The sequence below is a fragment of the Nicotiana tabacum genome, chromosome 17, assembly GCF_000715075.1.
Source record: "Nicotiana tabacum cultivar K326 chromosome 17, ASM71507v2, whole genome shotgun sequence".
NCBI lineage: Eukaryota > Viridiplantae > Streptophyta > Magnoliopsida > Solanales > Solanaceae > Nicotiana > Nicotiana tabacum.
In genome coordinates, this window is record NC_134096.1 from 11315190 (window position 1) to 11342962 (window position 27773).

A 27773-nucleotide genomic window follows, 5' to 3' on the forward strand; every position below is an offset into this window, starting at 1 on the left:
TTCGGATCAGTTTTTGGATGACCCGAGAACGTTTCGATGCTTAATATTGAAAGTTGGCACATTGATGGTTTTTCAAGTTCTTTAAATTTGGTTTGAAGTTAGTTTTGGTGTTATCGGGGTCCATTTGGGATTCTGAGCCCGAGAATAGTTTCGTATGGTAATTTAAGACTTGCACACAAAATTTGGTGTCATTCTGAGTAGTTTAAGTATGATTCGGTGCGTTCAGAGCAAGTTGTAAGAACTTGAAGTTCATAAGTTGATTCGATGCGCGGACCAAGTTTGGACTCAATAGAACTGTTGGTGCACCAGTTATAGTGTGTCCACACCTACGAAATTTTGGCCGCAGGTACGAGCTTTTGACCGCAAAAGCGGTCTGGCGTAGACTGCCCAGTGATCGCAGAAGCGAGGTAGGGACCACACCTACGAAGGTACAGGTGCGAGGTAGGAGACCGCAGAAGCGGAGAAGGTTGCAGGTGCGACACATACACCGCAAAAGCGAAGGAGGCAGACCTGGGTTTAGTCCGCACCTGCGAGGTTTTGTCTGCAGATGCGAAAATCGATGGGCAGTGAGGTTTATTTAAGTCGGGACTTAAAGCCATTTTTGACTCATTTCTTTCCTCTCTTGGGCGATTTTGGAGCTTCTTGGATAGGGGTTTTCACCTAACTATTGAAGGTAAGTAATCTCTATCCAATGTAAGTTAAATATATAGATTATGGGTAGATTTTAACATGTAAAATTATAAAAATTATGAGTTTGGTAAAAAACATAGGTTTTGATAAAAATGAGATTTAACCACGAAAATGATTATGGAATTGGGTGAAAAAGATATATTTGAGTCCGTGAGGTTATGGGTAATAATTATCTTTGAATATTTTCGAAATTCGGGTATATGGGTCCGGGGTTAATTTTAAGAATCTTCCAATTAGGGGTGGGTAATTAGTTAAATTATGAATTTTTGAGTATATATATTGATTTATTATATAATATTTGGCTAGTTTCAGGTTATTTGGCACCAAGTTGAGGATTTAGAGCGTATTTGTGGGCCAGAAGTGAGATTGAGAAAGAGGTAAGTCTCTTGCCTAACCTTGTAAGAGGAACTCATCCCCTTAGGTGTATTTTTTGTTGTGAAATACTTGTGTGGGGATCTACGTACGCACTAGGTGACGAGAGTCCATGCGTAGCTATATTCCATGAGATGGGTAGTCTTAGATTTACATCATGCTTTAATTGTACTGTCATACTTGTTATGCATATTAATTATCTTAAATATAACTGAGACTAGAGATTTTAAAGTTGAAAACTTCCAAGTTAGATTTCTTATTTGGGGAAAGAATCGAGGAATACTTAATAACTCTAAGAAATCCATGTCCTCTCGTGTCACAAGCACTTCCGCAAGCGAGCTAAACTTCTTTATTCTCATGGGAGCGGGCCGTTCGCCTCGGCAGTATAATAGATGCATCTATGGTTCGTGTCGTTTGACCCTCGGCAGTGCACACATTATTTTTGGATCGGACCGTACGACCTCGACATAAATCGTGCGTGACAATTCTCGAAATCCGATTACACTTGATATTATGTTATGGCTTGAAAAGTATAATTTATTTAATAACCGGAAGTGATTTGGAACTAGTATGTGTTAGATGAAGATTTTGAAATTTATTATCAGTTAAAAAATTATTTATTCACTGCTTGTTATTGTGTTATTATTATTATTATTATTATTATTATTATTATTATTATTATTATTATTTCCATATTCCATAATTGTTTAGAGTTTCTGCATTTTATTATTGGCCCATAGTAAGTGTCAATGTCGACCCCTCGTTAGTACTTATTCGAGGTTAGACTGGATACTTACTGGGTACATGTTGTTTATGTACTCATGCTACACTTCTGCACTAATTGTGCAGGATCTGGGCGGGTGCATATGGCAGTCATTCCGGCGCGCACCCCCGATACCCTGAGGCTTAGTGGTGAGTTGCTTTCGAGTCCGTTCTGCAGCACCCGGAGTCTCTCTTTTGCATTTACTTTCTGTCTACTCTATTACAGACAATAGTTTAGTGTTTTGTATATACTACTAGTAACTCATACACTTGTGACACCAGGTCTTGAAAATATGCTAGTAGGTATTTGATGATTTTTGAGTATTTATTACACCACACTTGCTCTCATATTCATTTACGCTTTATTTTATTAAATTTTTTATCTCTTACTTACTTAATAAATAAAAATTAACTATTTCAAAATTGTTAAAAAAAATAAATACATGGCTAGTTCACCGTTGGCTTGCCTAGCGGCGATGTTGGGCGTCATCACAGCCTATATGGGAAGTTGGGCCGTGACACATACAGTTGTTCGTGCAAGAAAATATATTGCGGTAAATATAGTCCAATATTTAGGATGTTTGTCCTTATGCTTTATTTACTATATTTGCAAAACATAAACATTCTACAAATTATTTTCACACAAATTTAAAAGGATATTCCTTAGTTTCGGAAGACGAAAGTTGAATTCAGGGATAAGAATATATTTAGAAGCACATTGACCAATATCATAATTTTTGCATGTATAACGTTATTGTCAAAATTTCTATATATCATCAGTGTGCTATTACATAAGCTATTCGGCGTATCTAAATTTTTCAGTAGCATGACGGGCATATTGTTCTTCAAAATCAACAAATATACAATGGAAGATCAATTTTAACTTATTCTATTATATATACGATGACTCTAACATACGTAAGAAATAATAAACTTGACAACAAACATGTATGGTAGAATGCCATTAGGTATTAAAGTATTTAAGTATTCTTCTTTGTAGTAATTATTGGCATCATTTTCTGTTGAGTTAAAAACTGAAAAATATTTTATTTTTACTATAAAATTGTTCAATCCACATTTTATTTAGCTGATCAAGATATTCATTTCTGCTAGCTAAGATATCTTTTTAATTTTAATATGGGACTTGTACAAATTACGTTTTAATCTAATGATAGAAATATTTTTCTTATTAAATGCACTACTATTACCATTGGGGTTGATAACCAAGTGTTCAGGGAAGAACCAAATCATCTTTTATTGGATGCTCTTATTCGTTTCCGATACGAAGCAAGAAGACACTAAATAATGGATCTGTTCTTACTTTATATTTCTTGTCAGTTGAATCTTTTTTATTTGAGGCCAAAAGTATAATTTTGGCAAGCTAGCTTTTACAGTCTATGCTTTTGTCGATTTTGAAACTACTGGTAGTACTTGACAGAAATCACCTCCCAAACCATTAATTTTCCACCAAACGGTTCATTAATATCTAATATATCTGTAGAACTCCGAACAATTATTTTAATCTGTTGACACTTAGCCATAAGTGCTTCATCCCATATTATTAATTTTGCGTTCCTTGTAAATTTAGCATCATTGCTCTGCTTTGATATATTTGTGATGGTTAATTAAGTTGTTTGATGAGGTTATCAAATCTAAAGTGGGTGGCCTCACAATAAAATCGTTGTTGGTATACTACTTGCTATTATTGCTAATAATGTCATGCCTCTTGATATGATATTTGCAAGTAATGCATGACATAGAAAAATTATTTTGATTCCGCCGGAGGCATCTACAAAGAATAATCTCGTTATACTATCGTCGACTCTTTATAATATAGTCTTGAAAACTTGTTCTTGTTTAGGATTTAGCTTTGATTATGCTTTCTCATATACTTGTATAATATTTCGATTCTTAATAATATACTAACCTTTTTACTTTGTATTCTAACGCTCTTAGGTATACATTTATATACCCTAAGATTTTTTTTAACTTGAATAAGAATTTTACTCATATGATGGATTTTAAAAATAATTGAATTGGATTTTCTTGCTAAATAATCATTTAAAAGATTTAATTATTTAATTTTAACATAAAAATAATTTATTCTATGTTGATTCAGATCTTAATATTAGTTCATCTCTTATTTTGAATATTTAATTTTAACTATAATTTTATCCATCATAAATTTTATTTTCAAAGAGTAAAAGATTGATATGAGATTTCACTTTTAGATTTTTATGTTCGTAGAATCATTAGTGGTATTGACTCTTACCGACCATTTTTTTTCTCTTTCTTACATATTTATATTCTTAAATATTTTCTTAGTTGTTGTTTAATAATTGAGTATTTTTTAATATTACACGAAAAATTGATAAAAAATATTACTTGAGTTAAAAAATAGTTCACATATAATATAAAAATATATTATAGTGGAGGTGTTTTTTTCCCCTCAATTTCAACTCTTTATGCAATTCATTTAATATTACTTTTATTTTTCTTGGTATTGAACATTATGGAGTGGTAATGAATTGCCAATACGAAGGATTCTTATGAAATTGATTTCATCAAACCTTCCTACATATTTTTAATAAGAATTTAATAGACAAAAATTTATTAATTTTAAAATTTTAAATATTAAAAATTAGCATAGAAGGTATTGTAGTCAAAAAAATAGGTTATTGCAGTCATGTCCTTTCACGACTTTTATTTTTTATTTTTATATTTCTTTTGGGCACATGCTTTTCAGTACTGATTCGTATGGAATTGGCATGACCCGTCGATCAAATTCTTGTAACGAGAGGCTGAATTCAAACACACCCAAAATCTACGAGTTCTTTCGTTTAATATTTTAGGGCTATTTTGGTCTATTAATATTGTATTTGTGCTTTTATAATAATATATGCTCTCCTTTTTCTAATGAATTTGGACAATATAATGCATTCTCAAATTAAATTAGTAATAAGAATTTTTAAGAAATATATCCTAAAAGTAATAGGATTACATGACTAAAAATATGTCTCTACCCCGAAAATAAATATATTAAAAGGAAACATAATGTGTTCCTAAATGTATTAGGTATACATGCTAACATGTAGTATTATATGTCTATGCCCAAAAGTGATTATACTATTAGAATTCCTAAAGGTAATCATGTAAGATTTCTAACGTGTAGTATTATGTCCTAAAACTAATAGAATTATAAGGCTAATATCTAAAATTTCGATTATGTCCTTTTATTATAAGCTATTATACTTAATATTATAAGATTATTTTTATAAACCGATATTGTATTCGTACTTTTATAATAATATAGATAGATAGATACAAATATACACATTAAAGTAAAAAAATTAAGTAATAAAGTTTTTTCAAATTAAATAGTGCCATATAAAATGATACTAGTACATGCTCTTGACATTTGTTCATTCTTATTCTGAAAATAAAATAAATTTGGATTTGATAAACTTGTGAATGCGTGGTGCTTCGGATTGTCACCATTTTCTCCAAATTGGTACTTTCTAGAACGAAAACAGCAGTCAACCTTTTCGCTTTCCTTTCTCGATGCACGTAATGGAAACGCTACCCATTTCGCCATAGTTAGCCGCTTAGGCACCTGTAAATCTATAAATACCTCTCAACCCCTTCCTTTCGAAGCTTCTTTTTTCTCCACACGAATGAAAATTCTTCTCCACACTGATCTCCGCACATATTCCATTCATTTCTTCTCAACCGCTGCGATCGGTAATTTCTCTATCTAATCATATTTTTTTATTAAATTTGCTTTCACGATCCGAGACTGTTTGCTGTTCGTAGTTAAAATAAAAAAAATAAAAAAAATAGAAAACGGATCGAGCTTTTGTGTTTGCGGTGGAAGCTTCTTTGCTTTATATACTGTATTTTTGGAATCAATTGCAAATTATACTATATTATGTCAGCTATTTGTTATTTGTGTTAGTAGTATAAACAAAGAAAAATAGAAAACAAATAATGCTTCCGTCCTTGCGGTGGAAGCTTCTTTATACTGTGTTTGGAATCAATTGCAAATGACACTATCTATCTTTGTTGCTGTGAAGATCTACTGAGATTAAGCTCTTCATTTGTGTTAAAAGTGAGAATAGGAAACAAATTATGCCTTTGTCTTTGCAGTGCAAGTTTATTTGCTTGATATATTGTGTTTTCAATCAATTGCAAATGACCTTTTAAAAAAAATATACTATATATTTTTGACGCTCTGTTAGGATCCACTGAGATTTAGCTAAAAAATACAAATCATGCTTGTACTCTGTGGTGCGAGCTTATTTGCTTGACATACTGTGTTTGGAATCAATTGCAAATGACACTATTTTATCTTTCTTGCTGTCACAATCTACTGAGGTTCAGTCCATTGTTATTCAGGTAAAAAAAAAGATAGAAAACAAATTATGCTGATAGAAAAAAAAATGATGCTTTTGTCTTTGCGATGCAAGCTTATTTGCTTAATATATTGTGTTTGGATCAATTGCAAGTGACATTATTTTATACACTATTTTATCTTTGTGATTGAGAGAACAAATACAAATTATGCTTTTGCTCTGTGGTGCAAGCTTCTTTGCTTCATATACTGTATTTGGAATCAATTGCAGATGACACTGTTTCCCTTTATTGCTGTTAGGATATAAAAGATGAAAAGATATGGTATGCCTTTTCTTGTTGGGATATAAGCTTCTTTGCTTGATATACTATGTTTGGAATAAATTGCAAATGAAACTATTTACTGCGTTAGGGTTAGGTATCTTTGTTGATCTGATAATTCCTATCATCGTCGTTGAGTTTTTGCACGTTACGTCTCCTGATCTTGATTTATTGAATTGTTTTCTGATTTTGGTTGTCTTTATGGGTTTTCGCCGAGTTTTTAGCAGTTTATTGCACTATATGCTTCCTAGAAAGAGATCTGCAGAAGGCGTGGTAGTTGACGGTGACGGTAACAGTAGCAGCTGTGATCCAGAGAGAGTTCTCAAAAAGCATAGAATTAGTTGCGTGATCTCTTCCGGTGCCAAAGAGAATACCAGCGGTTGCAGTACTAACAAGATTGTAGGCAATAATTTTAAGGGTAACGCTAGCAGCAGTAGTGCCGGTGAACAGTCGGTAACAGAAATGGCATTTGATGATGGAAATCCGCATGATATTGATGAGGATCTCCACAGCCGACAGCTTGCTGTGTATGGTCGTGAAACTATGCGGCGGCTTTTTGCTTCTAATGTTCTTGTCTCCGGGATCCAAGGGCTTGGTGCTGAAACAGGTATGGACTATTGTTCCTTAATGATTTTTGTCGATTTTTTAAGGTTTCCGAATTTATCCTGTGTTCTATAGGTTGTTGATTCCATAATTATGTTACCTTTTTTTTTTTTTTTTTTAAAATCCCGTGTTCGAAAGGGAGTCTTGGAGCAACAGTAAAGTTGTTCCCGTGTGATCTATAGGTCACAGGTTCGAGCCGTGGGATCAGCCATTAATGCTTGCATCGGGGTAGACTGTCTACATCACACTCATTAGGGTGCGACCCTTTGCATGAACGCTTGATGCTTTGTGCAGCGGGCTGCCCCTTTTCTTAATCCTGTGTTCATTTGTGTTTTTTTAACATCTTGTAATGTAGACTTAGATTTTGAGTTCTGAATCAGGAAGTTCTGTTTTGTTGACTTTTCTACTAACATGGAGCTTAGTCTTGGATGTGTTTATCAGGTGTTTCATAAGTTATGAGCTGTAAGCATAAAGCCCAATTAAAGAACACGTTTTAGTGATGATAAGCACAAATGAAGAAGAAGCATTAAAAAGTACATGTAATGCAAAAAAAGGATGTTGCATAAGTTGGATATACCTGTAATTATTAACATCGCAATAGCAATAAGTGTAGGTTATATATGATCGAATTCTGAACTTTTTTTTGGTGGAGTCATGTCAATATAGGTATATTTGGTATTTTAGTGTCTCTTTGCCTTTGTGTGATTCTGTATTTCCACATGATTGCAGCAAAGAATCTTATACTTGCTGGTGTAAAGTCTGTGACTCTGCATGATGAAGGAGAAGTGCAGTTGTGGGATCTGTCGAGCAATTTTATTTTCTCGGAGAGTGATGTTGGTAAGAACAGAGCACTTGCTTCTGTTCAAAAGCTACAGGAGCTCAACAATGCTGTAGCTGTCTCAACTTTGACTACAAAATTGAACAAGGAAAAGCTTTCTGATTTCCAGGTGAGGTGCCTGCTTTGGTTTTTAGCTTTTTTCACGAGAAGTTTGGTTGTTCATGGAAAACTATTTGTTATTACTGATGCACTAGCTTGTTATGTAGATTTTTATCTAAAATATGTGATATAGACTTTTTGGAAGCTCATGGTTCAAATTAAAAGTAGGCCAAATACACAGACGGACGCTTAAACTTGTCAAGATATTCCATTTAGACATCTTATGTCAGTGTGTGACCTATTGAACACTTGATGTCACTTAAAACTGTGTCTATTAAACCCTTTCATAGCAGCTGGCCAAAAAAAATTAGATGCGTGCAATTTACACGGGGAGCCCTGGCAGAGTAACCAATAAAACAAAAACACGTGGCTTAAAATTACACTTTTTGCATTTTGTTACCTTTTTCAAAAAAGAAAATTACACTTTTTGCATGCCAATGTTTCTCCCTCCTCCCTTCCTTCGTCTGCTGGCTCTTTTCTCCAGTTTTGGTTCTTTTACTCCATGGCAGTGGCACCACCGCATATGTGTTTTAAAAATATTCAGCACCTTCTTCCCATTTCAAGCAGCTCAAAGCTGAAAATTGAAACAAAACGAATTGGTCCACTACAGATTATATCAACAAAGATTCGAGGCTCAAATCTGCAAGCGATCTTAGGTGTTAGGGGTGGTTGAAGAAAAATGGATATGTCCAGTTGAAGGTAATCAGTATTGGAAATTCTTTTTTTTTTTTTAAGAAGGCGGGGCTTGTATTGACCGGTGGAGAGTGGTGTAGTCGTGTTTGCATTTTGTTGGCGGTCAGCGGAATTTGACTGGGTCGACATGGATTCTGATTTAGAAGTGATAGTTTTGGCTAGAGATTCTGGAAAATCACTGTAAGAGGATGAGTGAGCAGGGGATGCCTGGTAGTACCATGAAATTTTAGGCGATGTTGTTCTGCAGCTTCTTGTTTTAGTGAAGAAGGTGAGCTTTGCCTTTGAGGATTTTCCAGTAAGAGAGAAGAAGATGGAGAAGAAAGTAATTAAAAGGAAAATAGCTATATATTTTTTCTTGTGCTGACACGTTTCATTGGGCCCATTTTAACACAATTTGAAGTCATTTCACGCTTCTTAAGAGCGGTGTAGATCACCCACACTACCATGTCAGCAGTGTATGTTTAATAGACACAGTTTGAAGTAACATTAGGTGTTCAGTTTGGTCACATCCTGAGATAAGGTGCTTAAATGGGATATCTTGATAAGTTTAAGGGGTTGTGTAAATATGTATTTATCTTCGTGCAAAAGGTGGCTGTCACTTATGACTTAACAACCCCCCCCCCCCCCAAAAAAAAAAAAAAAAAACACCCATGCACACACACAAACAAAGGTTGATGCTATTGCATTTCTGAGATGCTAGAAGATAAAAAGGTAGACCGTAGACCTATGTGTTGAAATTTACAATCACCTTTATCAACTAATACTCCACCTGATTCTCATTGACCTACTTTCTGCTTACGTCCATCCGCGAAGAATGGCCTCTGTGAATTCTACCATCTTCATACAGTCTAATTAACCACTAATGCTACTAGTGCATATGGTTTGTTTTATTTGACATGCATTACGCATCTTGCAACAACTATTTTAGCATATAGTTACCAGATTAGAATGAATGACATTCAACCTTTCATCTTGGTCTCCTCGTGAAAGTCATCCAAGTGATGCAATTTGGGATCGGAGGAATGTTTATCTTATGACAAGAGGGGTTGCTCTAGTGGTGAGCACCCTCCACTTCCAACCAAGAGGTTGTGAGTTCGAGTCACCCCAAGAGCAAGGTGGGTAGTTCTTGGAGGGAGGGAGCCGAGGGTCTATCGGAAACATCCTCTCTACCTCAGGGTAGGGGTAAGGTCTACGTACACATTACCCTCCCCAGACCCCACTAGTGGGATTATACTGGGTTGTTGTTGTTGTAGGAATGTTTATCTTGTGAGGTAATACAGTCAAATTGTCCAACTAGACTATTATTCACCTCTTGACATAGTATTATTGTGGATCCTTCTTTGAATTAATAATAGTTGTTATCTGAATCATGCTCACACATTTTTCTTGGTAGAGATCCCTCGGTTTTATGGATTTTGGTTACTGATCAAACTCAGGTTGATTCTTCGAACTTTTCTGAAAGGTGGAAATTGTACATGATTGATGTCTGTAGACTGATACCACAAATTAGCAGAACATAACAAATATGCCACTAAGAAAGAATAAAGGAATTTTATAGATTAGAATAATTAAAAACGCAAGTATTTAACATAACTTGAATTGTTGTTATCACCAACGATCATTCAAACCCCAGGACAATATCGATAGAATTAAAGAATGAATGAGATAACAAATATAATTAGTCAAATTCCAAACAAATATGCAAGAACCTACTAATTAATAGTCCCAACAAGATTTGATTCAAAGGAAGACAGATATAATCAATCCAAAGAAAGAATGAAACAGGAGGAAGAAGGGATGAACTCGTACAAGAAATCTTACCCTAAAGATTCAAGTTGAAGTTAGGATACAATATGGCACAATTTTAGAAGCATGTTTGTATCCTTATGCTGGCTTGAAATGAATTTAAAATGGAGAAACATGGTCAGTGAGGATTTGTATAGCGACCGTAACTTGCTCGGGACTGAGGCATAGTTTATAATTGTAATTGTAAAAGTGGATTCGCTCACATCTTGTGATGCTGCATTCATTTGCATATTTTCATGTCGATGTGTACTACAACTGCTACTATGACTTTTGGCTGGTGCTGCCTGAGTATCCAAATTGACTTGTGCGTTTTGTGGTAGTATTTTTGTATAAGGAGACATGACTTAGCCCATTGAAACAAATTTGTTCAACCAGAGAATTTTTATAAGCTTTGGGACTTTTGGGAATGTAGTGTGCACTTGCTGCCTTAAATCATGCCAGATTCTTGCAGTTTGTTCCTGTTGAGGAATATCAATTTGCTAAATCTTTCATCTCCTTTTGCTTTTCATTTGGATGTAGGGCTGGTAAAAGTTCTACTATGACTGACATCATAATTTCCTGCCGACACTCCCTATATTATTTCAATGCAGGCTGTGGTATTTACTAACACCAGCTTAGAGGATGCACTGGAGTTCAGCGGTTACTGCCACAATCATCAACCCCCTATAGCATTTATCAGAACTGAAGTGAGAGGTCTATTTGGTTATGTCTTCTGTGATTTTGGCCCTGAATTCACAGTTTTTGATGTAGATGGTGAAGAACCTCATACGGGCATCATTGCATCAATTAGTAATGATAACCCTGCCCTTGTTTCGTGTGTGGATGATGAAAGGCTTGAGTTTCAGGATGGGGACCTAGTTGTGTTCTCAGAAGTTCGGGGCATGACAGAACTTAATGATGGGAAGCCAAGAAAAATTAGAAGTGCAAGACCTTATTCCTTTACCCTCGACGAGGACACAACAAACTTCGGTCCCTATGAGAGAGGTGGTATTGTCACTCAGGTGAAGCAGCCCAAACTTTTGAAGTTTAAGACATTGAGAGAGGCTATCAGGGATCCTGGCGATTTTCTTCTTAGTGATTTCTCGAAGTTTGACCGGCCGCCTCTGCTGCATTTGGCATTCCAAGCATTAGACAAGTTCAGATCTGAATTGGCACGGTTTCCTCTTGCTGGTTCAGAAGATGATGCTCAGAGGCTGATAACTATTGCGACTGATTTAAATGAAAGCAGGGGAGAGGGGAAATTGGAAGATATAAACCCTAAACTTTTACAGCAATTTTCTTCTGGTGCAGGTGCTGAACTTAATCCCATGGCTGCAATGTTTGGGGGTATTGTTGGGCAGGAGGTTGTTAAGGCTTGCTCTGGGAAGTTTCATCCACTTTTTCAGGTGACAATTGCTGTTATTCTGTCCATTGCATTGTTATCATAGTTCCTGGATTTTTTGGAGATTCTTTTTTAATCCTTCCCTTCTCCCCCTGCACCATTTTCACCAATTCTCTTTAATTTGTTAACAGTTCTTCTACTTTGACTCCGTGGAATCACTTCCAACTGAGCCACTGGATCCTAGTGATCTCAAGCCATTAAATACACGTTATGATGCCCAAATCTCAGTGTTTGGGCATAAATTCCAGAAGAAACTAGAAGATGCGAAGGTGTTCTTGGTGGGATCAGGTGCCCTGGGCTGTGAGTTCCTGAAGAACTTGGCTTTAATGGGAGTTTCATGCAACAAACAAGGGAAACTGACAGTCACTGATGATGATGTGATTGAGAAGAGTAACCTTAGTAGACAATTTCTCTTCCGTGATTGGAACATTGGCCAGGCAAAATCCACTGTTGCTGCTACAGCTGCAGCATCGATAAATTCCCAGCTTCAAGTTGAAGCTTTGCAGAACCGTGTGGGTCCTGAAACTGAAAATGTGTTTGATGACACTTTCTGGGAGAATCTTAGTGTGGTTATAAATGCACTTGACAATATCAATGCAAGACTTTATGTCGATCAGAGATGCTTGTACTTTCAGAAGCCACTGCTTGAATCAGGAACCCTTGGTGCCAAATGTAACACTCAGATGGTGATTCCCCATCTGACTGAGAATTATGGTGCATCAAGAGATCCTCCAGAGAAACAAGCACCAATGTGCACTTTGCACTCCTTCCCACATAATATTGATCATTGTTTGACATGGGCACGGTCCGAATTTGAGGGTCTGCTCGAGAAAATACCAGCCGAAGTTAATGCTTATCTTTCTAATCCAAGTGAATATACATCTGCACAAACAAATGCTGGTGATGCTCAAGCCAGAGACAATTTGGAGCGTGTTCTGGAGTGCCTTGATCTAGAAAGCTGTGAAACCTTTGAAGATTGCATTGCATGGGCACGCCTCAAGTAATTCGTGATACCATTTTGCTTTCGTCCTTTTTGTGTTTAACTATCATAGTGGTGCCTTTATCTCTGCAGTTTCTGACCTTTGTTCTTTTTCCAGGTTTGAAGATTATTTTGCAAACAGAGTAAAACAACTGATTTTCACTTTCCCTGAGGATGCTATGACCAGTTCTGGAGCCCCCTTTTGGTCTGCTCCTAAGCGCTTCCCTCATCCCTTGCAGTTCTCTTCTACCGACCCTAGTCATCTCCATTTTATCATGGCTGCATCCATTTTACGTGCTGAGACATTTGGTATACCTATTCCCGATTGGGCTAAGCACCCAAAGAAACTGAGTGAAGCAGTGGACAAGGTTATGGTCCCAGATTTTCAACCGAAAAAAGATGCGAAAATTGTGACTGATGAGAAGGCGACTAGTCTCTCTACAGCTTCTATAGATGATGCTGCTGTCATCGATGAACTTATATCAAAGTTGGAGCACTATAGGAAGAATCTAACACCAGGCTTCAGGATGAAACCTATTCAATTTGAGAAGGTCTCAATTTCGATATATTCCAACTTGAATATTGTGTATTCTTTTTGCATGAAATTCCTCCTAATAGTGTAGCGTATAAATTGCATGAGTTTCAGCTAGATTACTTCGGCTACTGATGTTTTTGTTGATGTTGAGCAGGACGATGACACTAATTATCACATGGATCTTATAGCTGCACTTGCTAACATGAGGGCGAGAAACTACAGTATCCCTGAAGTTGACAAGCTGAAAGCTAAGTTTATCGCGGGGAGGATCATTCCTGCAATCGCGACTACTACTGCGATGGCAACGGGTTTGGTTTGCCTTGAGCTGTATAAGGTTCTAGATGGGGGCCACAAACTGGAGGACTACCGGAACACGTTTGCCAACCTTGCTCTACCTCTTTTTTCAATGGCTGAGCCGGTACCGCCCAAGGTTGTCAAACATCAAGATATGAGCTGGACTGTTTGGGATAGGTGGGTCATCAAGGACAATCCTACATTGAGAGAACTAATCCAATGGCTTGCAGACAAGGGACTGAATGCTTACAGCATTTCATGTGGAAGCTGCCTGCTCTTTAACAGCATGTTCCCCCGGCACAAGGAACGAATGGACAAGAAGGTAGTAGATTTGGCGAGGGACGTGGCCAAGGTGGAGCTACCACCATATCGCCGTCACTTGGATGTTGTTGTTGCCTGTGAAGATGATGAAGATAACGACGTTGATATTCCTCTGGTGTCCGTATATTTCCGTTAAATTTTCTTGGTTATCGATTCCCCTATTTGTTCAAAGTTTAGGTTCATACAACTTGTATGCACTATACTCCTGTCCCGATGTTCTAATAATGTAAGATACACGGAGATATTTCTTTTCATAGCAACTCTGATCCTCATATATTACTTGATGGTGCCCAATATTTTGAACCTACTTTCCTGTTGCATATAGTATGCGTTATGTTCAGTTATTGTTCTGCCGTGTCTATAACTTACATGATATTTTATACATGTGGCAGCTAGGATTAAGCATTTTTCGGTGTTTTTTGATTTTATATAATATATAAGCATAGTTTGACTTATTTTCGGTTAGAGAAATTAGTTCTCTGACTTATGTGCTATAAATTAAAAGTTGGTTTTTTGTTACCAGTGGTATTCCAGCTAGTTTGTGCACATTTGACTTTTTCACAAGGTAGCTGCTATATCTCATTAGAACAAGTGTTGGGTATATCTGCCCGTTGAAGTTTGCGATTCCCTCTTTCGCAATTTATATGGCACAATGTGGTTAGGCATGGAGTTTAAAAAAAGAAAATCTTTAGAACTAGTGGTCTAAAATAATCATTTGAAATTTGTGTAAACCATCTCATTAAGGATAAAAGAGAAATTTAAACGTTTGATTTTTTCTTCTAAATATGAAAAGGTGACATTCCTCTTTGAACAAACTAAAAAGGAAAACTACATAAATTTGGACAGAGCGAATGATATTTTTGTTTCTACATTGGAATTGGTACCTTTATCTCCAACGTTTGCGTCCACTTCATTTATCACTAAATCGCACCCTTAGATTGATGAACTTGGCATGGTTTACTTTTGGAGATTTGACAATAAACTCTTGCATTTAAATTTAAGATCTCTTGTGTTTAATTTATTTTACGTGTAAAAATGAAAATCTCTTCAGAAATTTAACATAAAACTAAAAGGCTACAATTTCATCATCGTTTTCTTGGAACTGCGCCAAACATTTTCACTGTATCACGATAGAATTGCAAACTTTTGGTATATTGAACTGGAATTCATCTCATTCACTATGCAGAGACTCAAGGTGTACTTTAGGCACTCCAGTCTAGTCTCTTCTTTTCTACTATTAGACAAACTTTACTCCCGAAGCTTTCGCTCTTTCTCAAGAATCTAAAACATAAAGCATCGAAATCATTACATTTTCTTGATCTACTTTGGTTTTTAGCTTCAAAATTCCTTTTAGTATCTCAATAGATGCTAAATGATTCTATTGTATGGTTTGCCAGGATTAACTATGCAAATGCATGTCAGGGTCTATATAAACCGAGCAATTTGTCTGGCCTATCAGCTTTTATCAGCTCCTTCATCAAATTTGGCTGAGCTGATCACTCTGAACTCCAATTGCTTCTGATGCTTCGAGCGTCTTCTCTCATCAAAATTCTCCCATCCTTCAAGCTGTGAGGTTTGGAAATTGTGAGAAGCAAACCGATATAGGTCACAACATGATGTAGTAAAAAATTGAATACCTGGCGAAGAACATCCATGGTTATTTCAGTGCCATGGAGATCCAGTATTGAGAGTTCTGTGCACAGTTTGAATATGCTGCTCGGGAGCGATTTGAGCCCGTTGTTTTTAAGATAAAGTGCCTGCACAGTAATCAGAACATGAACCACGCAAATAATTCGGCAGGAGCACACTGTGCAGGTAAAAGAGGCCATCTTGCCAAAAAGACACGGTTTGAAACTCGGTGGATAATGAGTGTCTCTCCCTTCTCCACTTAAATAGACTTTTGTATGTGGAAGGGTTCAAACTTGTGACTTGCGCCTAACCCACACATCACGTGTTGTGCTCTTAGTGCAGAAAACAGTGTATTACTAATAAAAACAGCAGATTATGGCAGTAGATCACTCAGTTTGGTTTAAAATGTCATAGTTGAATCTTCTAGTATATACATGTCAATGCATGTCATGATCTATTTTAGATAGCTCCTCGTATGTTACATTATTCTCCGATACTTTGTGGTTACTCTATCAACCAGTACTTGAGCATATCTAGCTAGTAGCTAATTTGTCAGCCGTTAGCAAGTTATTTTCTAAACTGCACCAAAGTAACTATAAACTGAAGTGCTATCTTCAAAACACACTTCAAAAGAAAATATTGCATAACAAGACAAAGAAAAATGCAAAAACAAATAGATGCAGACAGACCTTTAAGTCCTTTAGTTTGTCAATTGTTTCTGGCAACTCCACCAAAAGATTAGATGAAAAATCAACCTACACCATGATGAATCAGGTTATATGTACATAAGGTAACATCGTATAAACCATTAAATGCTGGATCTTGATTTAGCCGATATTTTGAATTTCATGATTCCAATTAATGCAAGAAAAGTAGACAAATGAGTAAAGGGAAAACCCCTCCTTTTTTTTACCTCAATCAGAGAAGCACAACCCCCTATACTTTCCGGAATAGTGTGTATCCTGCAATTGGAAGTTTAAGCTTACAAATCTAGAATGTTGGCTCTTATCATTGCTAAGAAAAATAAAAGATTACAAAAAGAAAAACTGATTCTCTAAACATCCATGTCCACAGGAAAAGGTTAAGACAAAAAGCTTAACACTAAAAATTATGAGAAGTAAACTTGTGAAAAATCAAAATTTCAAGCACTTATATTACCTGTTGTTGTTAACTTTCAAAACCTCAAGGTCAGTCAACAGACCTATTTCAGATGGGAGACATGTTAACTTGTTATGTGCAACATAAAGCTGTCTCAAACTGGTCAAAGCCCCAATCTCAGGAGGTAGTGTTGCAATGCTGCATAAATCATTCCAAAAAGAAAAGACTAGTTGACATAATGATACAAGAGTCCTTTAAACGGAAAATAATGCACATGTCAAATGGTTGAAATTGGTAAACAGAGTATGCCGTATCTGAAAACACAAATGTAACACGAAACAGCATCTGAATATCACTGGCCAAACAAAATCAATACCATGACTTTTGTGTATCAACGATTGACAGCTTTATTCAGTTCTCATCCACATTTGAGTCCAAGTCAATAAATAATGCAGTTTTATGATTATATTTTGCCTTGAAACAATTCCGCCAAAAAGCAGTATTTGGACTCATATCCATAGTCTAACTGCCTTCAGTTATCTGTGCAAACCTTCAAAATGTTTACCACTAAGAACATCTCTTCCATTCCAACACATCTGATCATGAACTGCTAGTAAGTAAAAGTGATGAATATTACACGTTAGAATGTATATTTGATCAAGAACACAGTAGAATGCTTTTTTACTTTACCTAAGGGGATGTCTGATGACCAGATTCGGCACTTGAAACAAAATACCTTAAGTCCCAATTAAAAAGCTCCATAATTTCTTTTTGAAAACAATTTATCATTGAAATAGAACACAGCCAATCATTGCATGACATATGACACATTTCAAATAAACTTAGAATAAATTAATATACTAAGCGGGCTTGGATCACAGGTCATCCCCAAGAAAGGCAGTTTCAAATACCTTGGGTCGGTTATCCAGGGGGAAGGGGAGATCGACGAAGATGTCACACAACGTATAGGGGTGGGGTAGATGAAATGAAGGTTAGCATCTGGAGTCCTGTGTGACAAGAAAGTGCCACCGATACTCAAATGTAAGTTTTATAGAGCAGTGGTCAAACTGGCCATGTTGTATAGGGCAAAGTGTTGGCCAGTTAAGAACTCACATATCCAGAAGATGAAAGTAGCAGAGATGAGGATGTTGAGGTGGATGTGCGGGCACACTAGGATGGATAAGATTAGGAATGAAGATATTCGGGAGAAGGTGGGTGTGGCCCCTGTGGATGACAAGATGCGGGAAGCGAGGCTTAGATGGTTGGCTTTAGTGGGTTCGAGAAGAGGGAGATGGCGGCCTAAGAAGTATTGGGGAGAGGTGATAAGGTAGGACATGGCGTTGCTTCAGATTTCGATGACATGGCCCTTAACAGGAAGGTTTGGAGGTCGAGCATTAGGGTGGTAGGTTAGGAGGTAGCTGAGCATTTTTCTACTTCGTTCCGGGTGGGAGGCTGGTCTGATAAGGTTTTGTCCTAGGCTGCTAGCAATTATTGTTGTGTCCACGCTATTCTTCCGTTTTCGTAATACCGGGCCTTATTCACTGGTTTTTGTTATTGTTTTTCATCTATTTTCTGGTTCTTATTATGTTGCTATTATTCCTATGGTTCTATTGATGATACTAATATATTGTCTCTTTTCGTCTTCCGAGGGTCTTTCGGAAACATCCTCCCTACTCTCCGGGGTAGGGGTAAGGTCTGCGTACACTCTAGCCTCCCCAGACCCCACTTGTGGGAACTCACTGGGTGATTGTTTTTCAAATAAACTTAGTATAAATTAATATGTAAAAGTAAACCTACTTAAATATTTGACTGACCATGATCTTAGACAATCTCGAGATACGTTTTCATAAGTTCTCCAAAAGTAACTTGCTATCAATAAATACTCATAAAAATCCAAAGAAACAAGTATATTCGACAGAAAAACGTGAACAAATTTTCCTTTTTTAGTTTTGAACTATACATGGAAAGAAAATTTATACTTCTTTTAATAATGATCAAAGAGATTTTATAATTTTATCCTTTTTTTAATGTTAAAGTAGACAATTTATAATTTTCTCATCCCCCTTCTTTTATATGTTTTTAATTCAAGAGATTGACAAAGCAAACTATCACTACTTTTACAACAACAAGATGAAAGGTTTCACGTATCAAGCAACGGACGGGCTAACATAAGTACATAATGCTGATAAGAGGGTTAGAGAAAGATGTAGTCAGTAAGTAGCCTCTTTATAATCAAGTGAGAAGAGAATTGGAAGTCAGTAACGATTGTATAGCAAGGATATTAAAAGTTGATAAACAAAAAGTAGATGTCAAAGTTATCTTTTATGTCGTCTCATCCAAAGGGGTAGCAGTTTTCATTGTTATTCATTCATTGAGGGAATTTATGAGGAACAGGTGGGACTTACTTGTTTTGGTTCAAAGAAAGAACCATAAGACTTTTTAAAGAAGCTAGCCCTTCCCAGCTTAAGGAATTATCCATAATTTCATTTCCATTGAGAATCAGTTTCTGGGAAGCAGAAAGAAAACCAAAATAAATTTCTAGCACAAAGTAGTAAATTAATAGCAATTTCAAAGAAATGTAAAGTAGGCAGCTCAACATACCTGAAGAGAACTCAAGCTATTAATCCCGGCTGGAATATGTTGTATCAAGTTGTGGCTGAGATCAAGAACTCTTGCAGAAGGTCCGCAAGTCAACACTTCATCAGGCAGGGCCTATCAAGTTCCAGTGAGTAATGAGAATAATATCTTCAAGAAGAATAAAAATAAAATAAAAAATAAAACCGGCTGGTAATGTAGTTAAAGGATATATGTAATGCTATTATAAAATTAATGGAAAACAGATAAATTATCTTGGCCGAACAAAGAGAATCAAACCCGGTTCCACTACTTGGCTAAGAGAACATTTACCATTTGACAGTTGTTATATTCTCATTCTTGATACACAATATGTACACACATAAGTGATATATAATGGGATTTCATCTGATCAGCGCGGGCCAAATATTCTCTCCGGTACTAATCCAACATTTATTCATAAGTTTGAACCACCTGATTTTCCTCTTTTGGTTTTCTCTGGTTGGCTTGCATCATTTGGGGATAAAAAGTAAAATTATTGTCTTGCAACTGAGAAATATTGGGTGGTTATTTTGGTTTTGGGTTTGCAACAAATAAGTTGAACAGATGAAAGAGTTAGACATACCAACTGGAAAGAGAAAATTTTGGTTTCCAAATATTAGGAAAATTATGCTTTTAATCCTCCAAGCTCCCAACAAATGAATTATATTCAATCCATCTCAGGCAAAAAATTTTAATTGGGACAAAATACGACATGGAGTCATTTTGCTTTATTCTAAGCAAATGTATGAAATCTACACGACATATTACTCCGTCTGTTTTTGCACTTTTATTCATAGTGGAGGGAAGTAGAATTTTGTTTTTTGTTTCGTAGAAGGATAGACTGTAGTACTGGTGGAGTTGCACCTACGAGCTTTCTAAAGATACTAGGGATATCTATTCCAGTGATCAGTTTTGCATTACGATTACGAAAGAAAAGGGCATAGCCCGGCTATCTACCTAGTCAAGCCAGAAAAATATATTAGATATAATTTAGATGAAATGAATTGAAAGGAGAAAAGGGAAAAAAATAGAGAAAACAATACTACTAATTTTAGGTTGACTCCAATATGTACGATTGAATCAAAGTGACATCTAGGTCAACCATTGTATCTCTAGTCCCATCACAATAAAGATCGGTCATGGCAAGAATGTTCAAAGTCATTGGACAAAGCAAAGCCAGTTACTTCTCATCTTACCTTCAGATTGCATTCTGATAATGCAATGACGCCAGTAGCCTTCCACCGTTCAAGTTGGCTCTTCAAAATGGGAGCCTGAGGAACGTCTCTTTTAGGTCTCGTAGCTTCAGGCATCCTCATTGAGGGCAATGTGAAAGCTTCCTTTCTTATCGGTCCATCCTATTCGATATACACAAACAGGTAAATGACTCAAGACGTCAGATTCAAAAGCTGCCATTTGTGGATTAATTCACTTTCTGATATAGAAAACAAAAAGTTCAGGATCTAACTAGGTTGAATTACACTGGTTTTTTAATTTATTTTTATGGATTAATTACTCGAAAATTCTGGTTTAACAAGTTTATAAAAAAATCCAGCAACACAAGCACATGTCTATTTAAGCCCACAGAAAACAAGAGAATGATTCAGATTTCTTGCAGAGTAGAATCAATCCGTACTAGACACGAGATAGATCTTCCGAACAACAAGGCTTTTTTCGAATAAGCCCGCCAGATCCACTCTTTTTCCTATTCAAAGATCACTCCCCTAGCTTTAGGTTTTAACATCGAGAATTATTTGCAGATGAAGAGATGTCAAAGGGCTTCTTACTTCCCAAACAAATCCTCCTACATCTATATATAAATGCTGGTTTATCGAGAAAAGCACTTTGAGCTGTCGATTAAAGCTTATAATCATTATCTAATGGATCTTTCCATTCTAATACTCTATCCGAGAGTTATCGGTATTTATCAATTCTATTCCTAACTAACATAACGCTATTGGATCAAATGACAAACAATCAATTACACCTCAATCCCAAACTAGTTGCAGTCTCCTATATTCCAATATACATTCTGCTCCACGTAGACCCACTTCATTCTAGCAATCAATAATTTGTCTTTTAAGACAAATCAAAGGATTTCTAATACTAGAGGTTCTCTACATTTTCTAATGATAAACATATGTAAACAAACTAAGGGTACCAACACAACTAAGCCCCAATCCCTTATAGTTCGTAAGCCATCAAAAAAAGTTTTTAGCAAAATTGAAGGAAAAGAACGAAGAAAAATCAGAGGTGGATCCAGGATTTGAAGTTCATGGGTTCAAGTTCAGGATCCTACCACAACTCATCTAATTTACTGAGTTCGAAATCAATTATCTGTACTTATTTAGTGAATATAAACAAGGTCCGAGCCAAAACTATTGGGTTCTGATGAACCCATAAGTTGAACTCTACATCCATCCCTTAGATAAATCACAAAAGTAGTGTATAGAAAAATCAAGAATTACCCCTTGGTGTAAACCCTGGGTAGCCATAAGCATGATCTTAGCGCCATTTAAAACCTCCGATGACTTCAATGTCATTTCATCCACCAAAACTTTCCCTGTCAATGAAAAAACACACAAATTTTGTCAACTATCAAATTCAAATGATACTTATCTACAATTCTAATTTGTGTGGCATTACTTTCCTTTTTGGTCTGTCTAAAAAGAATATCATACCTCCTTAGTTAAAAACAATTTTTAACTTTAAATTTCTCATTTTACAGGATTTATAACCACAGAAATGTCTTGGCTTATTTTTATACCACAAATTGATAGGGTTATATTGAGAGAATGTAACCTTTGAAGATGAGTTTTTGGCCGCGAGGGAGGACATTTGTGAGAGGTTGAAGTAGAGACTTGAGGTCTTTGACGGTGGACTCGTCGGAGATTTCCACCGGCAACGATCGGCCACTGAACTTAACGGTCACCGTTATTGTGCTCCCGTTATCGGTATCGCTTTTTCCTTGTTTCTCCATTTCTTTATTTTGTTTCTCCATTTCTTGAATTGAAAATATATATTGATGTAAGGACAATATTACTAGCCACTGCTATTTTGAATTTTCTACCTCAACTGAAAGCAGCTAGCTCATCAGCCCTCGTGAATTGATTTTGTGAATTCATTATTTTATTTTATTTTAATATCAAATTTCCCGAAAGTTTTAAAATAAAACACTAAATTTTTTTTGTAAGATTATTTTTCTGTATTATGAAAATGGGATATGAAATTATAGGTCTTTTATTTATTTAGTTTATATTGGACGGTGGGAGCGGAATTTATTTGGGTTAAAAAAAAATTGAATAAGTTTATTTATCGGAAGGAATCGTCATTATCTATCAGGAACGCTATATCATTTTCAATCACTACGTATTTCAGATGCTTGAAGGCCCTGATACGAAGTGATTTAAAATGATTCTTTTTTATCGGGGGTGATCGTCATGGTATCTATAGCCTTGCTTCTTTTTCGTTAAATCTTAATTTTATTTTGCCCGATCGGTTCCGATGGAGAGAAGAACTGTCCCCCCGTTTGGCTCTTCCTCTAAGCTTTGCAGGAAAAAAGCTAGTCGACTAATTCAGGAGGCTACTACCGGCGAAGCCCGCCATTCTTCTTCTATACCAATAACTATCATGTGCAAATAAACTGCATATAATCTCTAGAAATAGCTTAGGAATCACAGTTGGTGACTTGGTGTCATGAAAACCAATTTTTTTTCGATAACATCACAGTTAGTCTTAAAAAAAGGATTAGGTCAGTTCTGGTAAGATAATTTGAGAATGGCTAATATCGGACTAATTATGTATATGATCATGTCAAAGTGAATGTTTCTTGTGATAGTAAATTTCAGTTAAAGAGTGTGTTTGGTAAAAGGTTCTTAAAATTTTGTAAAACTCTTTTCTCAATTTAACGTGTTTATTTTAGTATTATCTTGATTTTTTTTTACAACAAATCCTCAAAAGTTTTTTCAACGAAGAACGCAAAAGAGGTAACCACCATTTTTGTCCAACACATTTAATCCAAAGAAGATACTTTCTACTTTATTTATTTATTTATTCAATTTGCATTAGAGTTTAGAGATCGAGAAGTTTGCATAAAGTTTAATTGTGAGCAAGAGAATCACAAAGGTAACTATTAAGATTAATTAATGATATATATGAATAGTTCAAAATTCAAAATTCTAGTACTTTAGAAAACTGATGCATTATGATGTTTATAATAGTAGAAAAGTGACTATATTGACAAGCAGACACTAAGACTTTTGGCTAATTCGAATTTAGTAGTTTTAGCTTGGACTCTATGGGATCGTTTGGTAGGAGGTATTAGAAAAAATAATACAAGCATTAAGTTTACTAATACCTTATTTGGTACATTTTTTCAACCTATGTATAATTAATATTTGCATTAGTTATACATCATACTTGGTATTAGCCTATATATAAGTAATGCATAGAAAACCATGACATTAGTAATACCAAGGCTATTAATGCATGCATCATAATGGTTAAAGACAAAATTGTTCTTAAAGTCCCTTAAAGCTAGAGAATATGGATGGCAATTTTGTAAACAACTATTTTTCTTAAAAATTATGCAATGCATTGTAATTTTTAATACACCACATCAAACAGTTTATAAAAAATAATATCTGCATTACTAATACACTGTATTCTGCACTATTCTTATACACACTTACCAAACGACCCCATATATGTATAAAAGATCCACTAAATAAGTATACTAATTAATTTTGAACAAAGTAAATCAAATAAATTGTGCTAAGATTTCGACCTCAGGACCTATTAAGTTCAAATCATTAACTCTCACAAGAGGGGATGATAAACTTCCATCAACTACCTTATTATATAATTAAAAAAAGAAATACATCAACTAACCATATTTTCTTTCTTTCCAAAAATGAGCATCCCAATTGTGCAAAAATTGTGATGTGACAGGCTTTAATCTCATGTATGATTTAAACCTTAATCAGGTGTCGCGCATTTCTTAACCATAAAAGGCGAATACAAGTGCTACCAAAATAAAAAAAATAAGCAAGAAGAACGATTCAAAAAGGACATTTGATCACTGCAGTAGCAAAACCAGGATTTTCAGTAAGGAGTCAAAATATAAACAAGTAACCAAACGAAAAAGGCAAGGGAATTCGGCATAATAGTATTTATACATATAAGAAAAAATTTACCTAGCTACATACGGAAATTTTCCGGCAAAGGGGTATCAATTTGTTTCAGTCAAAACAAGAAATTATGATTCAGAATCATTCAAATAGTTCCACTCCTGAGTATTTATGTATTGTTGTAATCTATTTGGTGCATTGAGGCTTCCAACTCCAGAATGGAACAGCTCACATTTGGTACTCATTATATTTAAGTACCATTACTTGCTAAGAAGGTTTTCTTGGCCTTAGAATTGCCAAGCATATCAACATAACTCTAAACGCGATGAACCTGCAGGAGATGGAGAAATCATAGTCAGAGACATCTCCCAATGCTTCCGGTCTAATCATATTTATAATATATATGTGTGCCAAAAAATAAGTATAGATAGAATTAGATGTACATTTCAAAACTCACTTCCTGACTCAAAGCCCACAATGTTTTAATTCTGAATCCATCGTACTCAAGCATTACATTTTTCTTCTCTTACTAAAAGTTGATGCATCCCTTAAACCATCATTTATAGATCTCCCTTTTGAAGGTAAAAATCTCATAACTTAATACAAGAAATCAAGTTAGGAAACTGGAATTAATATACATCCAACTGCGCTCCACACAGAATTGGATAGTTAGACTGATTGGCATGTCATATAACCGGAATGCGAAAAATCTAACCTTCCGATCATTTATGTTTTTTGAGCAAATTCACACATAGTTCAGTTACTATAATGTGAAACGATAGTTGGCGCAATTCTGAAGATATGACCTGTAAAACATCTGGTTGAATATCATCCAGTGTAAGAAGCTGAATCATGAACCAAAATATCAAGTGGATAATGTGACCAATCCTTTATTCTTCTTTACTTAAATATTATGCTTTTTTCACAAACAACAACAACCAGATATATTCCACCAAAACATTAGTTATTCTCGACTTTACATCACCGTCAATGGAATCAAAACAAAAATGTGAGCATACTTGTTCTAAAAGTAGCGACACAAACATTGTCACATAAACAAGATGGGCAAGTTAAAAAATTCAGTAAAAGGAACAAAATGAATATAAGTAGTTACAACTAGAAAGCCTAAAATTTTAAGGTATAAGGAGAAAACTGGACCTTGTACCAATCAATCAAGCCGCTGTTTGGAACTGCTTCAGAGAGTCACAATTTGGAGTTTCTCTTCGATAACCCCAATGAAATTGCTGCATTTCAAGCCTGCAATTGTGAGAAAGGATTGAGTAATAATCATTCTCAACCTTTTCTTCAAGTGCCGCATGCTTTGGGCTATTAATAGGATACTCCTGCTCAAATTTCCCAGTCTTCACATAGTAATTTACACCTCTTTGTGTAGTCAACCTATGATCATACGGATAAGACTTCGAAAAGGAGTAAACCGGGTCCGAAGAAGGCAGAAAGTTCAACAACAAAATCAATATCACAGGCAACAATTGAATCAAAGTCCTCAGCCACCCAGTCGGTCCTTGATATCTCACATCCACTCTAGGGCGAAAGCTAAAATGGGTAGTAGTCGTTGCAGGACGCATTCCACCAAAGAAGAAATTCCTGAAAATCTCTTCCGCGTCAACATTACCGTCATCATAGAACCCATTAAATGTATTCATTCTAGCACCACCAGCATGCCTATGAGGACGTCTTTCGTAAACAGCCTCCTCCTCAGAACCAACAAGATCATACCTTCTTCGACTTTCCTCGTCGCTCAAGCATTGAAACGCCTTAGACACCATCTTAAATGCATCCTCAGCTCCAGGTGCTTTATTCTTATCAGGATGGACTTTCAACGACAACTTCCTATACGCCTTACGTACATCCTCAACACTACAAGTACTTTTCTCCAACCCAAGAATCTCATAGTAATCCTTCTTCCTCTTAATTTCTTTCACAGTTGTCACTTGCTCCTCACTATATGCCACTGATGACCCGCCACTACCCGAAACCCTACGGCGGGGCCCATTTTCAGATGAAAAATCATATGTGGGTATATTAGAACTAGGATTTTCAGATTGGGATGTCGCATCAGTTTGGGATAAAAGATGATCAATTTCAAGTGAAGGGTCTAAACGACGGGCTTTATTCAAGAATTTTAAGGCACGTTCTCGATTCCCAGATTGGATCGAATCTTCTGCTATTTTCAAGCATTTTTTCGCTTCATCTTTGTTTCCATCCATATTTATTCAAAAAAAATCAAAAATCGTAAACAGAATAAATCTAATTCAGATCTAAATCTATCAGTATAACGAAAAAGTAGAAGAAATTGGTTCTTACAGTTGAATTTTGAGGACCCTTGACGCAGATCGGTCACGATTGGGGTTTTCCAATTAGGTTCTCCTAACAAACCCCATCTTGAGGAAAGAAAAGTCGCTATATATCATAGAGAACCCCCAATGATAAATATGGTAACTTAAGTTTTGGGGTAGGTTTAAACTAGTCCCTTAAATATCTTTTAAGCAATTTTAGTCAATTACGTTTTCCAAAAGTTAAATTTTTTGGAGCAACGGTAAAATTGTCTTCATGTCTTGTGCATTAGGTTGCCCTTTGGTCTTCGTTAAATTTATATTTATACTATATTAAAAGCACGAAGGCCCTTAATGAAATGTCGTTCGACTTAAAAATAAATTTCACACGGGATAAAACAGTAAAATCAAAAAACTTTTCTAATATTTAGGAGTTCTAAATATCATCCCCTAATATGGATACAAAATATGAAGACAGCAAAAGAATACAAGAAAAAATAGGAGGAAAGTTTTTTGTTGGTTTCCAACAAGGAAACTTCACGATTTTGTTTAATATTTTTGTTCCTTGTCATTGTTTAATCATAAAGACCAGTTTTGCCTCTTTATTTTCATTTCATACGATTTATTTGTTGTTTTTAAAATTTAAATCATAAGTACTTTTTAAGAAGCTTGGTTAAATTCGTTTATTCTATTCTAAAAAATTAATACGGCAATAGGTTTTGAAATAGTAATTGTTTTTGGAAAAAATAGTAATTATTAATTTGTGATAAAAAAATAATTACAGTAATTTAGTTTATAGAAAATACCTAAATTACCTCAATGCATATTCATGTTAAATAGATGAGAAATGACTTTTATTTTTTGATAAAAAAAAACTAATATTATTACTAAGAAAGTTTATTACATAATATAAATTTACAAAATAGAAATTACTTACGAAATTTCTCTTGTGGCTGATATGATTTT

At 35.5% G+C, this 27773-nt stretch overlaps 3 protein-coding genes across 5 annotated transcripts; 1 reads left to right on the forward strand and 2 right to left on the reverse strand.

The window, feature by feature from the left end:
* Positions 1 to 5227: 5227 nt before the first annotated feature.
* LOC107793857 (ubiquitin-activating enzyme E1 1) lies at positions 5228 to 14379 on the forward strand. 3 transcript variants are annotated; one of them, XM_016616302.2, is made up of 7 exons: positions 5228 to 5565; positions 6723 to 7102; positions 7828 to 8045; positions 11125 to 11919; positions 12047 to 12915; positions 13013 to 13445; positions 13584 to 14379. In XM_016616302.2, exons 2-7 carry the CDS (start codon positions 6736 to 6738, stop codon positions 14178 to 14180), a joined length of 3279 nt encoding a protein of 1092 aa, XP_016471788.2. In that variant the 5' UTR covers positions 5228 to 5565; positions 6723 to 6735; the 3' UTR covers positions 14181 to 14379. The 3 variants fall into 3 exon arrangements, with proteins under 3 accessions (XP_016471788.2, XP_016471789.2, XP_075090126.1); XM_016616303.2 differs by having other exon boundaries at positions 5245 to 5565; positions 6720 to 7102; XM_075234025.1 differs by lacking the exon at positions 5228 to 5565 and having other exon boundaries at positions 6481 to 7102.
* An 815-nt stretch (positions 14380 to 15194) lies between these two features.
* On the reverse strand, positions 15195 to 22488 carry LOC107793856 (LRR repeats and ubiquitin-like domain-containing protein At2g30105). Its single transcript, XM_016616301.2, has 10 exons — positions 22187 to 22488; positions 21853 to 21947; positions 20584 to 20742; positions 19373 to 19483; positions 19177 to 19277; positions 16832 to 16969; positions 16587 to 16635; positions 16363 to 16428; positions 15682 to 15801; positions 15195 to 15610 (listed from the first exon to the last, which is right to left on the reverse strand). The coding sequence occupies exons 1-10, from the start codon at positions 22383 to 22385 to the stop codon at positions 15500 to 15502; spliced, it is 1149 nt and encodes a 382-aa protein (XP_016471787.2). The 5' UTR covers positions 22386 to 22488; the 3' UTR covers positions 15195 to 15499.
* A 2002-nt stretch (positions 22489 to 24490) lies between these two features.
* On the reverse strand, positions 24491 to 26934 carry LOC107793855 (chaperone protein dnaJ 49). Its single transcript, XM_016616300.2, has 2 exons — positions 25672 to 26934; positions 24491 to 24844 (listed from the first exon to the last, which is right to left on the reverse strand). Exon 1 carries the CDS (start codon positions 26739 to 26741, stop codon positions 25686 to 25688), a length of 1056 nt encoding a protein of 351 aa, XP_016471786.2. The 5' UTR covers positions 26742 to 26934; the 3' UTR covers positions 24491 to 24844; positions 25672 to 25685.
* Positions 26935 to 27773: the final 839 nt, after the last annotated feature.

What these genes read in the sequence shown, in the direction of transcription:
- LOC107793857 (XM_075234025.1), top strand. Translation starts at nt 6,496, where the DNA reads ATGGTATGCCTTTTCTTGTTGGGATATAAGCTTCTTTGCTTGATATAC. An exon ending in AAAAGCTTTCTGATTTCCAG is followed by an intron (nt 8,046 to 11,124) that starts GTGAGGTGCCTG and finishes ATTTCAATGCAG; the next exon opens with GCTGTGGTATTTACTAACAC. An exon ending in ATTGCATGGGCACGCCTCAA is followed by an intron (nt 12,916 to 13,012) that starts GTAATTCGTGAT and finishes TTCTTTTTCCAG; the next exon opens with GTTTGAAGATTATTTTGCAA.
- LOC107793856 (XM_016616301.2), bottom strand. Translation starts at nt 22,385, where the DNA reads ATGGAGAAACAAAATAAAGAAATGGAGAAACAAGGAAAAAGCGATACC. An exon ending in CCAAAAACTCATCTTCAAAG is followed by an intron (nt 21,948 to 22,186) that starts GTTACATTCTCT and finishes TTTCATTGACAG; the next exon opens with GGAAAGTTTTGGTGGATGAA. An exon ending in CTTTCTTTGAACCAAAACAA is followed by an intron (nt 16,970 to 19,176) that starts GTAAGTCCCACC and finishes TGATTTATGCAG; the next exon opens with CATTGCAACACTACCTCCTG.
- LOC107793855 (XM_016616300.2), bottom strand. Translation starts at nt 26,741, where the DNA reads ATGGATGGAAACAAAGATGAAGCGAAAAAATGCTTGAAAATAGCAGAA.